At 39.5% G+C, this 15,132-nt stretch overlaps 1 protein-coding gene across 2 annotated transcripts in view; it reads right to left on the bottom strand.

Moving 5' to 3' along the window:
• MORC4 (MORC family CW-type zinc finger 4) overlaps positions 1-15,132 on the bottom strand; it is a 52,178-nt gene that overhangs the window by 17,343 nt on the left and 19,703 nt on the right. For both annotated transcript variants that reach the window (XM_047844615.1, XM_047844614.1), the window contains exons 9-11: positions 14,328-14,428; positions 4,699-4,797; positions 1,322-1,450 (exon numbers count right to left, since the gene is read on the bottom strand). In XM_047844615.1, coding sequence (XP_047700571.1) covers positions 1,322-1,450; positions 4,699-4,797; positions 14,328-14,428 — 329 coding nt within the window. The remainder of the gene's footprint in view (positions 1-1,321; positions 1,451-4,698; positions 4,798-14,327; positions 14,429-15,132) is intronic.

Genomic DNA, 15,132 nt, shown 5'->3' on the forward strand with positions numbered 1-15,132 from the left:
GCTGAAATCAAGAGTCAGACACTTAACCAACTGAATCACTCAGGCGCCTATTACACCCATTTTATAAGGAGGCAGTGTTCTGGAAGGGTATGTCTCTCAGATTGAGTAGAAACTGACAGGAGATACAGGATTAAAAAATGAGACTCCTAAGCACTCAGTCCCATACTCCAATCACACAATCCCAGTTATTCTCCAGGAAGAGGTGCTTAGGCACATCTGGGACTATGGGGGAATGCTTACTCATTACAGACCTAGACCTCACTTACTGAATTTCCTCCATTTTAAACATTTTTTTTCTAAAAAGCATACCCTGTTTTAGTGCCTTTTTTTCTACTGCTATTGTGCAGAAAAAATATTAAGAAAATCACAGCTAATTGAAGCAAACAGGATAATTATTTTGAGTCTCTGTGATTACTGAGTCAAATAAATATTTGTTAAATTGAAATAAATGCTCGTGGGTATGCCAGGCACTATCTAGATGTTAGATGCTGCAAGGGACATGCAAACAAATGGCATTAAATGTACAATATGTACTATAATAGATTCAGGCATAGGAAGCATATGAGTGAAATCATCAACTAAACGTGAAATGTAAAGCCCTTGTTCTTGAATAGTTTACAATCTTTTGAAGAGCCAAAGCATATACATATGAAAAGCATCTAAAAAAAATACAAAACAATATGCAAACAAATGTCAAGAATTAAATACCATGGGAAGCTAGCATAAAATCACTGTAAACTATTGTCAACAGGAGAAGTATCACACAAAATACTTAAGCTTCCCAGATGGATATGATTTGGATAGGCAGATGGAATGTAGAATGTCACTGTAAGCAAGCAGAATAACACTATCAAGTCATGGGAGAGGGAATAAGCATGGCATGTGTTGGAAATACTGAAGCCAGAAGCCTAGCTAAAGCATATGATTTGGGTTAAAAATAAGGTTGGATAGATAGGGTGGGATCAGTTAGCAAGAGGCTTGGATGCCAGGCTGAAGAGTATGGACTTGAGATAAAAAGTGTTTTAGTGGGCAAAGTGAGTGAAAGGGAGTGGGAGTCCAGTTATGGAATGAGTAAGTCACGGGAAAAAGAGGTAGAGCATGGGCAATACAGTCAGTGGTAGTGTAATAGTGCCATACGGTGACAGATGGTAGCCACACTTGTGAGCACAGTATAACATACAGAGTTACTGAGTCACTATGCTCATGCCATACATGAGCAACCAATGTAACATTACATGTCAACCGTACTCAAAAGAGCTTTTTAAAAGTGTTTTAGAACAGAGAGACAAATCAGGCATTTTCTCTGGCATAATAACCTTACCTGTACTTTGGATGGGAATTATAGTAACAGAACCATCTTGCAGGTAATGTAGATGGATCAACCTTGCCAGGAAGCTTCCTCCATTTAAGACACTCATCACACTGTACCCATGTCTGGTCGGGAATCTTCCTGAATGAAGGAAAACAGAAGTATGACTGTGTATATCCTAGCTCTGTGCTCTTATGTTAGAAAGGCACACCCTAAAAGGGAAAGAATAAAATTTTATATATGAATTGTGTTAGAACTGTAATGCTATGGTCTAAGTGTTTAAAACACACATCTTGGGGCGCCTGGGTGGCGCAGTCGGTTAAGCGTCCGACTTCAGCCAGGTCACGATCTCGTGGCCCGTGAGTTCGAGCCCCGCGTCAGGCTCTGGGCTGATGGCTCAGAGCCTGGAGCCTGTTTCCGATTCTGTGTCTCCCTCTCTCTCTGCCCCTCCCCCATTCATGCTCTGTCTCTCTCTGTCCCAAAAATAAATAAACGTTGAAAAAAAATTAAAAAAAAAATAAATAAAACACACATCTTGAACTTCACAAAGAAAATAATAATAGAATTATACCAAACATGGATAAGAAAAATAGTAACAAGTCTTAACATGGTAAGCTACCATTATTTATGGAACTAAATAATATTTTCCAGTATCTCTTGTTCTAAGCAAACCAAGAGGATCATTTTAACTCTAAAAATTAACAAGGAAGGGGGCGCCTGGGTGGCGCAGTCGGTTAAGCGTCCGACTTCAGCTCAGGTCAGAATCTCGCGGTCCGTGAATTCGAGCCCCGCGTCGGGCTCTGGGCTGATGGCTCAGAGCCTGGAGCCTGTTTCCGATTCTGTGTCTCCCTCTCTCTGCCCCTCCCCCGTTCATGCTCTGTCTCTCTCTGTCCCAAAAGTAAATAAATAAACGTTGAAAAAAAAAATTAACAAGGAAGAATATATATTACAATATTACCAAGAAATAAAACCCATAGAATCATTGTATTTGCTTCTATCCAACTGTGTAACAAGTTTAAAATGCATTTGTGGGGGTTATGGAAGCATCATCATCAAAAAGTCTTCCCCATTTCCCCGCAGACTCCCTAGTCCTCTCTTTTTGTCCATTTAAAAGTCTTTGTTTACACTTCAACCAAAATTTTATTAGGTTGGTATCCTCAACATTAATCTTAAAAACTCCTATAAATGTGATTAAATCTCGTAACTAGAAAGGGTGGCTTCAGTCTAACAACTGAGTGAAATTAAGGCAAAATCCTTCTAGAGGTCTATGCTTAAGATACAAAGCCACTCAAATCCCTGCCAGGAAGCATAACCCAGTCACCTACACCTTAGAGCAAATGTGTTTCTCTATGAAAGGAGGTGGTCCATATAGAACAGAAGTAGTCAGCAACTAAGGTGTGAAAAGCAGACTGGAGGGAGAAGGCTGGAGAAAAGAAACAGAAAGAGGGCACAGGGGTACCAAGGGTCAGTCTGAGAAACATGTAATTTAGCTTAGAGCATGATGTGCGTATGTCACATTTATACTGCTCTTACCAGTACCCATTTTCAATAGAGTGATAAGAGTTCTTTTATGTCTTAGTTTGTATCTTTTTCTTTAGTCTTTATTTTGTTTAAATAATGCTTTTTTTCTTTATAAGTAATATAAGCTCATTACAGAAAAACTGGAAAACACAGGAAGATATGAAAAAGAAAATAAAAGGCATGCATATTTCTACCACTCAAACACAGTGTCCTCTTCTTGTTTAAAAGTCTGCTTTAACATGGAAAATTCGTGTTTTTGGATATATGGCTTCCTTATCTCCTAGCTCCAGGCTGCTCTAGCCTTGAAACGTCCAAGCTCTAAGCTCAGGCCTGACCTCTGGTGTCTATTTATTTCCATACAGCTACTGCTTAATTTAGAGCCAGAGACAGCAAAGGGCAGTTTCAGCAGCAGTGGGAGGGAAGAGGAAAAGTCGTGTTGGCTTTGATTTGGCATGTGGATGCACAGAAGAGTTGCATGCAGAAGCATGCCAATGTGACTTCCTTGGAGAGAAGCATTAGAGACAGCAAATCCTTGCCTTAGGCTATATCAGACTATGGAGGATCCTTCCAACCAGGCAGGTAGGAGAGGCATTTAGCTGTGATTGCAATAAATAGGTAGTTGAAGGGCCTGTACCATCCATACTCCCCTACTGCATCCTTCCAGAAGAGCGTCATGGCTAAGCACTTGGGCTTGGGGGTCTGACTGCCTATATTTGAACTTCGTATCTACCACTTTCTACTTGTTTCATCTTGAGCAAGTTACTTAAGCTCTCAGTATATCAGTGTCAGTAAAAAGGTAATAATACCATCTGTCTATCCCACAGGGTTGTTGTTAACGATTCAATAAATCTAAATACATGTAAAAAACTTAGACCAGTTGACTGGCATGTAAGTACTCAATAAAGAATAATAATTATTACAATTCTGCCTCCAGAAAGGTTGAATAACATATACACACACTCTCTAGCAATATATGAACATCTGTTTAATGGCATTTATCACTGCTTATTTGAAAGGCAAAAAAATGGCATCTTGTCCTAGCTGGCATTTCTTTGAAAACCACAGAGGTTATACATGAGCAGAGATCTTTAGAGTGATATTCACACAACAGTCAGTCATGTTGAACCGAAACAAAATTTTGTATCATACATTTGCCTGATAACTTCCATTAAAAAAAAGTGCATGGATGTCAACCCCAAAATCTTTTAACACTCTAATCCTTGTCATGATAGGGGTGTAACTGATTATATATGTGTTGGTATGTATTCTATCCTCTGTTTTACCCTTTCCTGGTTACTGAGGCATGTCATCCTGATCCACACTTCTGTATGTAAGTCGCCATCCTAGACTCAATAAATTCTACTTTTTTCCTGATATGCTGGGTTCTCTACTTCAACCCTCAAATGCCTTGGTACAGGTCCAACAATGTTCACTAAGAATAAAGAGAAGGGAAGTTTGCTAACATTTCTGAACACCTACTATATGCCAGGCACTATGATACAAATGTTATGCTCATTTCATATTCCTACAGAGGTGAAGTAACTTACTTACCCAAGCTCACCCAAACTATTAAGCAGATCCAGAGTTTCAACCCAGGAGTGTCTCATTTAAATGGTCATCATCTTCCACTATATCACACTGCCTGTAGGATAAACTGACAGTACTAAACTCTGCATATTTATGACCCAAGCCACACAAGTGTTAAACCAGAATGAAGAGGTCTACAGAATGATGAAATCAGTACCTGTTATTTCCTATTTTTAGTTAATTAAACTTCCTGTGTGAAAGCACCATCTTACCTTTGTTCCTTCCATTTGCTCTATGGACATTAACCCCTGACATTTCTATATTCTACATTTACTACTCACGGTATTGGCCTGGCTATGGCTGAGGTCTCAAAATTCTCTTGGGAGGTCTTTTCCTTCCAATAAGCATTGAGCTTCTGGGCAAGGGCATTTATTGTCAACCTGAAAGAAGAAGGAAGAAGAAGCATATCAATGCTGAGGATCTGTTGAACAATTTTATGATCTCTGAGATGCTCCCATTTAATAGAGGCCACCAATGTAGAATATTCAGCCTAAGTTTGAACATCTACACTTTCAGGAACCAGGATGGGAATCTACTGCCTTTGCAAATTACATGTCAAAATGACGAAGTCATACTGTTGACTAGTCGCTTTGGTTGAAAAGGTAAAATGGTCACAAGTCCTAAGAAATACTGTGTTCTTTAAATTTTCAGGTCTTTTAGAATCACGAAGTGGGAGAGATGACATTCTAGACAATGAGAGAAGACTAAATTGCAGAGCTAGGACAGAACCAAATACTGGTAAGATTAAGGGGGAGCTGCTCAGACTGTCAGATGACTACAGGTAAACAATTCAGGACCAAACTGAAAGTCAGGGATCAAATGCTGTACCCTATGTATTAGAAATCAATCAAATACTAACATAAAAATGTCTACACAGTTCTTCATTCAAATGTTGATCACAGAAGTTACAGCACCAATGGACAACAAAGTCCCCTACAACCTTCCACTACATATCCGTTAGTGGAGGCTGGACCCCAGCTTTGGCTCTTGCTCAGTCTCCTTTATTTCTCTTTCCAAATGAACAACAGTAAACGTAGGGTCAAACAATGTAAGGTGTAGAAGACAAAACCTGAATTTTACTTTTTTTTAAACTTCACTTTTAAAAACTGTCAATTCGAGTGACCAATTCCTATTTAATTCTAGAACCTAGGATTACAATTTTTTAAATAAAAAAATTTAATGTTTATTTATTTTTTAGAGAGAGAGAGAGAGAGCACTCACAAGCAGGGGAGGGGCAGAGAGAGGAGACACAGAATCCAAAGCAGGATCCAGGCTCTGAGATGTCAGCATAGAGCCTGATGCAGAGCTTGAACCCATGAACCAAGAGATCACGACCTGAGCCAAAGTTGGATGCTTAACCGACTGAGCCACCCAGGCACCCCTTGAACCTAGGATCACAATAATGTTGAGTTGTACACACCTGGTATACTACAAATTTATGATTTAAAAAAAAAATCTTTGGACTTCTTGGATCATTGCCCAAGGGTTTTGTAGACCTCATCTCTCCTTAAAAGGAATTCTTCCTTACCTCCACCTTACTAATATTAAATTAGATTCTGACTACACAGAAAAGAATAAAGTTATTATATGTGAGCCCTTCCACAAACACTTACTCTACTCCAACCTACTAACGTTCATATTTTTATGATTATATCTTTCCTTCAAGTCACGGATGAAGAACAGTTTCTTGTCTTCTCTTTAAATTCTATTTTAAAAATATTTTTAAATTTTTTAAAGTTTATTTATTATTGAGAGACAGAGAGAAAGAGAGCATGAGCAAGGGAAGGGCAGAGAGAGGGGGAGACACAAACTCTGAAGGAAGCTCCAGGCTCTCAGCTGTCAGCACAGAGCCTGACACAGGGCTCAAACTCACAAACCGCGAGATCATGACCTGAGCCGAAGTCAGATGCTTAACAGACTGAGCCACCCAGGGGCCCCCTATTTTGAAACTATTTTTAAAAGAAGTAGATTAGATGGGATTCTGCAGAAGGCTTAAGTGGTAAACTGACACATTTCAGCTCTTAGAAAGGCAGCAACTACCCATCTCCCATCCACGCACAGCCCCCATGGCAGGCAGCTGTGCACATACTTTAAGAGCAGCTTGTAGGGGCCAGTGTGGGCAAAATAAGCCTGCCTCCAAATACAAGCTATCTGTACTCTGACTGCTGTTTGCTGCTCCTGATCACAGGATCATGTCATCCCATGGTAGCCACAAAGAAAACAGCTAGAGAATATATGCAAAAAGAAATTAGGAATAGATCTTTCACTATAAAAAATCAACTGAACACAAAAGAAGACAGTAATAGAGGAAATGAGGGACAAAAAAAATCTTAGAAGCCATACAGAAAACGGAGCAAAATGACAGAAGTCCCTCCTCATCAGTAAGTGCTTTAAATGTAAACGGTTTAAACTCTCCAGTCAAAAAACAGATTGGTGTAATAGGTAAAAACAAAACAAAACAAAACCACATGATTTAAATATATACTGACTACAGGAAATGAACTTTAGATAAAAAAAAAAAGACACAAATAGGGGGCACCTGGGTGGCTCAGTCAGCTAAGTGTCAGACTTCAGCTCAGGTCATGATCTCATGGTTTGTGGGTTTGAGCCCTGCATTGGGCTCTATGTTGACAGTGTGGAGCTTACTTGGGATTCTCTCTGTCCCTCCTGCACTCTCTTTCTCTCTCTCAAAATAAATAAATAAAAACTTGAAAAAAAGACACAAATAGTTTGAAAGTGAAAGGATAGGAAAGGCTATTGGTAAATAGTAACTAAAAGAGATAAATGGTGTCTATACTAATATCAGACCAAATAAACTATGAATCACAAAAGCTAGAACGTGGAAGCAGCCCAAGTGTCTGTTGATGGACCAATGGATAAACGAGATGTACTGTGCGTGTGTGTGTGTGTGTGTATGTGTGTGTGTGATTATTATTCTGCCTTAAAGAAGGAAGGAAATTTTGACACAGGCTACAACATGGATGAAGCCCAAAGACATTATGCTAAGTGAAAATAAGCCAGTCACAAAAAGACAAATTACTATATGATTTCACTTACATGAGGTACTTCAAGTAGTCAAAATCGTAGAGACAGAAAGTAGAATGGTGGCTGCCAAGGGCTGGGGAAGTGGGAATGGGGAATTATGGTTTAATAGGCATAGAATTTCAGTTCTGCAAGATGAAAAGAGTTCTGGGGATGAATGGTGGCGATGGTTGCATAACAGTATGAATATATTTAATGCCACTTAACTATACACTTAAAAATGGCTAGGATGGTAAATTTTATTTTACCACAATATTTTACCACAATAAAAAGAAAATTGGGAAAAAAGGGAAGTAGATTGTGTGGTTCCCAGGGGTTGGAGAAGGGGAAGTGTGGAGTGGCTGCTAGTGGACAAGTGGTTGCTTTTTGGGGTGGTGGAAAAGTTTTGGAGTTAGGTAAAGGTGATAGTTGAACGATTTGTGAATATACTAAAACCCTCTGTAGTGTACACTTAAAAACAGTGACATTAATGGTATGTGCATTGTATCTTCACTAAAAAGAAAATTAAAGCTCTGTTTTCATGTATTCAGGTAAAATTTACAGAGTGAAATGCATCTTTTTAAGTGTGTTGTTCTATCAGTTTTAACAAAGGTATATAGTCATGTAACCACCACCTTAACCAAGATACTGTTATTATGGATTCTCAATATCCAGTTCTTCTCAAAAAACCCTGGCTTGACTTCACTGTTCTATTAATCTCCTTCCACTTCCCCAATCCTGGTGTATGTAACTAGACACTATCTCCTCTTCATTCTCTTGTCTTAACCCCCTATAGGCTACTTTCTACCATCACCACTCCATGAAACTATTCCTTTTCCCAACGTCATTAATTCTATCAATGACCCTGCCAATATCCCAGTGTACTACATTTGAGACTTTGCAGTGATCTTTGATTCTTCCCTCTCCTTTATATGCCTTATCTGTCACCAAAATCTTTTGAACTTTTCTTCACAGTGTCTGTTGTACCCTTCCTTTTTCACAGCTATTCTTATTTCAGATGTTCACCTCACACCTAGGTTACTCCAATAGCCTTTAAAGTTTATTTATTTTGAAAGAGAGCACATGCATGTGTGCACATATGCATGTGTGAGCAGGAGAGGGGTAGACAGAGAGGGAGAGAGAATCCCAAGCAGACTCCTTGTTGTCAGCGCAGAGTCTGACACAGGGCTCAATCTCACGAACTGTGAGATCATGACTTGAACCGAAATCAAGAGTCAGACACTCAACCGCCTGGTGTCACTCAACCGCCAGGTGTCACTCAACCGCCTGGTGTCACTCAACTGCCAGGTGTCCCTCCAATAAAGAGCCTTTAATACTTCCTGTACCCTGTTTCCAGATTTGTCAGCTGACCTGATTCATGTAAAGGATTTTCTAAACCACAAAGCAGTACACAGTTATAACAAACTATATTCTTTAGAATTGTTTCAAGTCACTCCCCTATTCAAGAATACACAATGAAGTGTCACCATCTGAGGCGTCAACTACTCTATCCAACATCCCTCTAAGACAGACGTTCTCAAACTTTCTTGGTTCATGGCACCCTGAAGTCTCAAGTTTTTCATGGCACCTTTGGGTCAAAAGTGGTATGTACCAGTTCTAGTTATTAAACAGTTAGGTCCAAACAATTTAGTTGGTATTTATGTTCTAAAATGTAGCATTTATGTGAGAAATCAATGCATATGAATTGAAAATAAATTATTTCATTCTTAAAATAGTCACAATTACTTACTAATGGGAAGTGTGTGCATGCCTGTTGGGTACTGAACCCCTACTCGAACTTTGGAATGAAAGTGGACACAGTTTCCCTCACTTCTTATTCAACACTGACTTTCATGTATTACTTTTTATCACAGCAACCACCAAAAACCCAGATTCACAAAGATATGGTGCACTCAAAAGGAATGCAACAGATTTTGGTACCTGGAAATGGGGTACTGCTGTGACAAATACCCATAAATGTGGAAGCAGCTTTAGAGTTGAGCAGTGGGCAGAGGCTGAACGAATTTAAGGAGAATGACACAAATTGCCGAGATTGTAATCTAGGTTCTAGATTGAACAGACTGTGGGTAGAAATACGGATAGTAAACACCTCTGTGGTGAGGGCTCAGATGGAAGTGAGGAGCGTGACAGAGAAAACACAAATGTCCTCAGAGACTATCTGAATCACTGTGAACAGATGGCTAGGAGAATTAGGGATGTTAATGGTGCTGCTGGTGAAGGCTCAGAAGGAAATGAAGAACATGCTGATGGAAAATGTGAGGGAAGGTGGTCCTTGTTACACAGTGGCAGTAAGCTTAGCAGAATTGGGTCCTACAGTTCTGTGGAAAAGCAGAACTTGTAAATGATGTAACTAAACATTTAGCTGAGGAGATTTCCAAGTAAAGTGGTGAAAGCGTGGCTGGGTGTCTTCCTGCTGCTGACATAAAATGTGGGAAGAAACACACAGATCAGGAAAGAACTATTTGTCAAAAAGGAACCAGGGCTTAAATGATTTTGGACATCCTCAGCCTATGCAGATTGCAAAAGATGCTAAAATGAAGACATTCACTGTCAGGAAAGCATGCATGCTCTGGAGAAAAAGTCAAGGCTGTAGCTACAAAACCTTTTGCTAACATCTCAGATCAAAAGGTCAGAGCATTCGGTCACACAAAAAGCTCTTTCAAAAGATTAAACATGTGACTCAGATCACCACAGCCATCTCAGCAGAAGCCAAGAATAGAAATAGGATTATCTAGGAAAGACCTGTCAAGAGCTTCTTGTCTGACTGAATGAATATCCATGACATACATGTGGAGACCCACAAGGTTCTTGAGAACGGGGTGCTAGCACAAAAACTGCCAGACTGAAGGGATGGAGAGAGTATGAAATTGAAAGAAGGCTGGTGGACCTCCAAAACTCTAAGGCCAGGAAACAGGCTGATACAACAACTCAGATGCAAATACATGCTACCTTTCCTGAGAAAGGTAAGATGACTCTGAGGGTGCAGCCATGAGCCCACAGGGCAGGGCCTTCAGTTTATAGGAAGAAGCCACAAGCCCCAGAAGATTCTTCCCAGGTCTTGAAATTTAATGGAATTCGTTGGACTGGATTTTGAAATTGCTTGAGACCTGTGACTCCATTTTCCTTCAATTTTCTTTTCCGTCTGAAGTGGAATATCTATAACTGGTATCCTATGCTTGTCTTGCCATTATATCTTGAGAGCAAAATACAAAAAAAGGGACACAACTGCAGATGGAGTGGAATTTTATGCCAGGATGCATCAGACCCACACCTGATTCAGATGATGAGATTTGGGGATTCTGAGCTACTGATGGTTAGATGAGAGTTTAGACTTAAAGTTGTTGTAATAGTTGAGAGTTTGGGGGATGTTGGGATGGGATAAATGTATTTTGCATGTGAGATGTAAGTGGATCTCCGAAGGCCAGGAGGCAGGCTGTGGTAGGCGGAATAATGGTCCTCGGTCCTCTCCAAAGAGGTCATGTCCTGATGACTGATCCCTGAAACCTGTGACTATATCAGGATTCCATGGCAAGGGGGAATTAAGGCTGCAGATGGAATTAAGGTTACTTACCAGCTGACCTTAAGAGAGGGAGATTATCCTGAATTATCCAATTGTAATCACAAGGGTCCTTTAAAGTAGAAGAGTGAGGGCAGAAGAGGCAGAATCAGAGTTGATGTGGCAATGACAGAAGCAAGGTCACTGGAGGCATGTGATTTGAGAAGGACTCAACTCACCACTGATGGTTCTGAAGATGGAGGAAGAGGGCCACGGGCCAAGGAATGCCAGGAGCCTCTAGAAGTTGCAAACGGCAAGGAAGTGGATCCCCCTGGGAGCCCCCAGAAAGGAGTGTGGCCCTACTAATACCTTAATTTTAGCCTGGTGAGAGATCTGTGCTGGGCTTCTAACCTACAGAACTCGAAGAGAACAATTTAGTGTTGTCTTCAGCCACTAAGTTCGCAGTAATTTGTTCTAACAGGAGTAGAAAACTATTTCTATTATTTATAGGCAGAAGTCAAGCATCACTGTATTTCCCTCAAAAATCTAAAATATCCTGTGGCAACCCCGTGAGTTCATTATGTGCAGCTGGGCACATAGTTTGGGAACTGTGGCTCCAGGACAGGGATTGGCAAACTACAGCCTGGGGGCTAAATTCAGGCCACTGCCTGCTTTTGTGTGTGTATGTGTATATATATATATATATATACACATATATATTATATATATATATATATATATATATATATTAATTACTGGACACAGACATGCTCGTTCCTTTACTTATTGACTGGCTACTTTCATACTACAGCAGAACTGAGTAGTTGTGACAGAGACCATATGGCCCACAAAATCTAAAACATTTCCTTTCCGGCCCTTCACAGGATAAGTCTGTCAACTCCTGCTCTAGGATATGGCCCTACTCTATCCGTTTGACTCTATTTCCCTTCACTCTAGTTATATCTCTTATCCCCATGGCCTATATTGTCACCATTCTGAGTTCTCACTGCTTTATATCATGCTATAATTACATCTTGGAATTCCCTTCCCCCTGTTTCTAAATCCCATATTCTGTAAGACAAATCTCAAGCCCTATCTGTCTTATCAGGGCATTTTCCCTATACCATATCACTTGGTTTTGATTGATCACACATTTTATTGCTTTCCAAATTGTTTCACATCTGTGACAATTCATTATTACAAACAGACCGTAAGCTCCTCAAAGACAGCAACCGTGTCTTGAATTTCTCTGGAAAATTCCATAAAGCCCAGCCATGGTGCCATGCACCAGTGAGGTGGCTCAGTGGGTATGTGTTCATTATATTTCTTCAGCTGAAACTCACTCTAAAAATGTTGTAAGTTTGAGCCCTGATAGGTGCAGCTGAAATCTGATATCCACAACTATTAAGAGTGATATTACAGATGATTTATTTGTAGACATTCCAGCAGTATGATGGCTGGTTATCTCTTTTAGCATTTGCAGTTTTGATTATCTACAATGCTCGTAGGATGGGTTTCTGATAGCAAACAGCTTTCTCTAATCCTCTTCTCAAAGTCCCCTATTTTTTTTTAACTAAACACCTTTTCATTTTATATAAAATGGCATAAAAAAGGAAAATGATGCCAGAACTGGGATAAGAGTAGTGCAAATTTATTATCCTCAAAAGACTCTGTATGTAGGACAGTACATACAGTTTCCTGTTTTTAATAAAATGTGTAGCAGATATGAAGCCACTTAAGGCAGAAATCCTAGATGTTTAACTAAATAAACCTACTGTCTGTGGAATCTCTCTATTTGAATCCCCTGCAATCACCTCAAACACATCATGCTGAAAGATCACAAGCCAAGGTCTAATACCTCTAAAATTTAAAAAGGAGATGGGGAGGCAGTGACAAAGATGATATAAAAAAGACATTAAGTAGTTTTTAATATCTAATATTTGAATTTCACAAATCTTAACTACCTGGCTAATCACCAGAATTTCACTGTTCCTTTCACTCAAAAAAACAACCAAATAAACAAAAAACAAAAGCAGAAAAACTTGGCTCACAGACAGTGTCAAACTGATGTCACTTCTAAGCTTTCACTCTTAGGAGTCAAGTCTTAATTAAAGATCTCCATTATAAAAGGAGGATCTCACATTTATAAAAGGCCATTTTCCTTAAATTGGGGGCAGGTAGTTACCATACCCACTGAGCAGCCCTAGTGATCAAGAACCAATTTCCCTGAAATTAAATTGGGGCTGCCATCCAAACAGCTGTCTCTTTTTGAAGCACTAAACCTAAAATTCCCATGGTTGCTGATAAAGTGTAACACTTAACTAATTCTATTACATTTTTTGTGTACAAACGAAAAAAGATTTGGGGAAATACTTTTCCCCCACTCTAAAATCTGCTACTGAGGCTTCAAGGAAAATGGCACCAAATGTCCTGATGTCTTCTTCCTCCATACTCCCAGGACACCCCTTGCCCTTTCATGACTTTGCATATACTTCCCTCTGCTTAGAACGTCCCTGCCCTATTTGTCCACCTAGCAAACTCCAATTTCTCCTTCAGGTTTAAGCTCAGGTATAATCTGCTTTGTGAAGCCTTGCTTGACTCCTTTAGGCATATTTAAAGGCTCTTCCCATTTTGCATGCATCTCCCACTGAAGCAATTATTTTATAGGTATTTATGTTTCTTATCTGCACATATCTCATCCCATTTGTTCATAGGCATCAAGGATTCTTACCTTTCATTCCTATGTTCTAGTATCTGGCACCTAGGAAATATCTCATACTTGGTGAAGGAAAGAATGAATGATCCATCCCTCCCCAAAAGTTTTACAATAAACTATTAAATCCTGGCTTTATCAACTCCTTTTTTGTCTCCTAACAATATCCTTGCTGCTTGAGCCCCAATGTCAAATTCCTTTTTGATTCATTTTTAGTCTTACCTATGAAATCTAGATGCTTCCATGAAAACACACATGTCCTTCCTGCTGTTTTCCTCTCAATCTGTTCATTGGCTTCAAGAAAATCTTTTGGGGGCACCTGGGTGGCCCAGTTGCTTAGGCATCCAACTCTTGATTTCACTCAGGTCACGATCTCACGGTCATGAGATGGAGCCCTGCATGGGGCTCTGCACTGACAGGGTGGAGCCTGCTTGGTATTCTCTCTCTGCCCCTCCCCTGCGCACTCTCTCTCACTCTCTCTCTCTCAAAACAAACAAACAAACAAACAAATATTTTATCTCTAATCTTGGGAAAGTGACTGGAAAGAATTCTCAAGTTAACTTATCTGCCTGGTTTTCAGAGATGATTTTAGAGGTTTCAGAGAATAGAATCATACCTGAATAAACTATCAGAAACACCTCAGGTCAGGAGTGACTCACCGGTACTCCTTGGTGTACTCAAAGTCTTGTTTGTTGTAGGAAGGTTTTAAGAAATTGCACTCAATGACTCCAATCACTCCCACACCTTCTCCATGAGTTGGCTTAGAAGAAAAATATTAATTTCAACATTTACATTATTGTTGACTGTATGAGGCATTTCCTTTTGATTTTAAACAGCAATAGAAAGATTACATAACATTCAAAGGCAAGGAAAGTACATCATCTAGAGAAATACTCAAAATGAACTTCAATAGACTGCAAAAAATTAAATCGAATTGGAACCTCTGATAAATTCTAAGGCAGAGATTTTCACATGATCCATAGATTCTCTGGGATTTTCCAGGGATTAATGGCCATCTCTGCTTCACCCACATTACTTCCATTTCCATCTGTTTTGTATTATGGGATTGCCATAGGATTTCCTTTGAACAAAGAATGACAATGCTACAAAAAATCAAGGCTATATACTACTGCTCTAGAGAATGGAAATGAAACTTCATCTGAAAAAATGATTTTAAGGAGGCTATGTAAATACCACACTCTAGTCATATAAATAATTTATACATTAGGTAGGCTACCAAACAATTACTAAAGGGAGTCAGACTTGCAATGGTTATTAACTACAAGCTGATACAAGAGATTTTTGGATTTAAAAAGTCAAGGTGTAATTAGACTGGCATATAAATATGAGTTGTACATATAAAGATGATATAATAATAAAAAGCAGCTTAGCTGTAAACTAGCTACCCTGGATCTTACAGAACTTTGTCCTACTGCAGAATACAAAGTGGCTTCTCATTCTTTG

This window comes from Prionailurus viverrinus, chromosome X (genome assembly GCF_022837055.1).
Source record: "Prionailurus viverrinus isolate Anna chromosome X, UM_Priviv_1.0, whole genome shotgun sequence".
Lineage (NCBI taxonomy): Eukaryota > Metazoa > Chordata > Mammalia > Carnivora > Felidae > Prionailurus > Prionailurus viverrinus.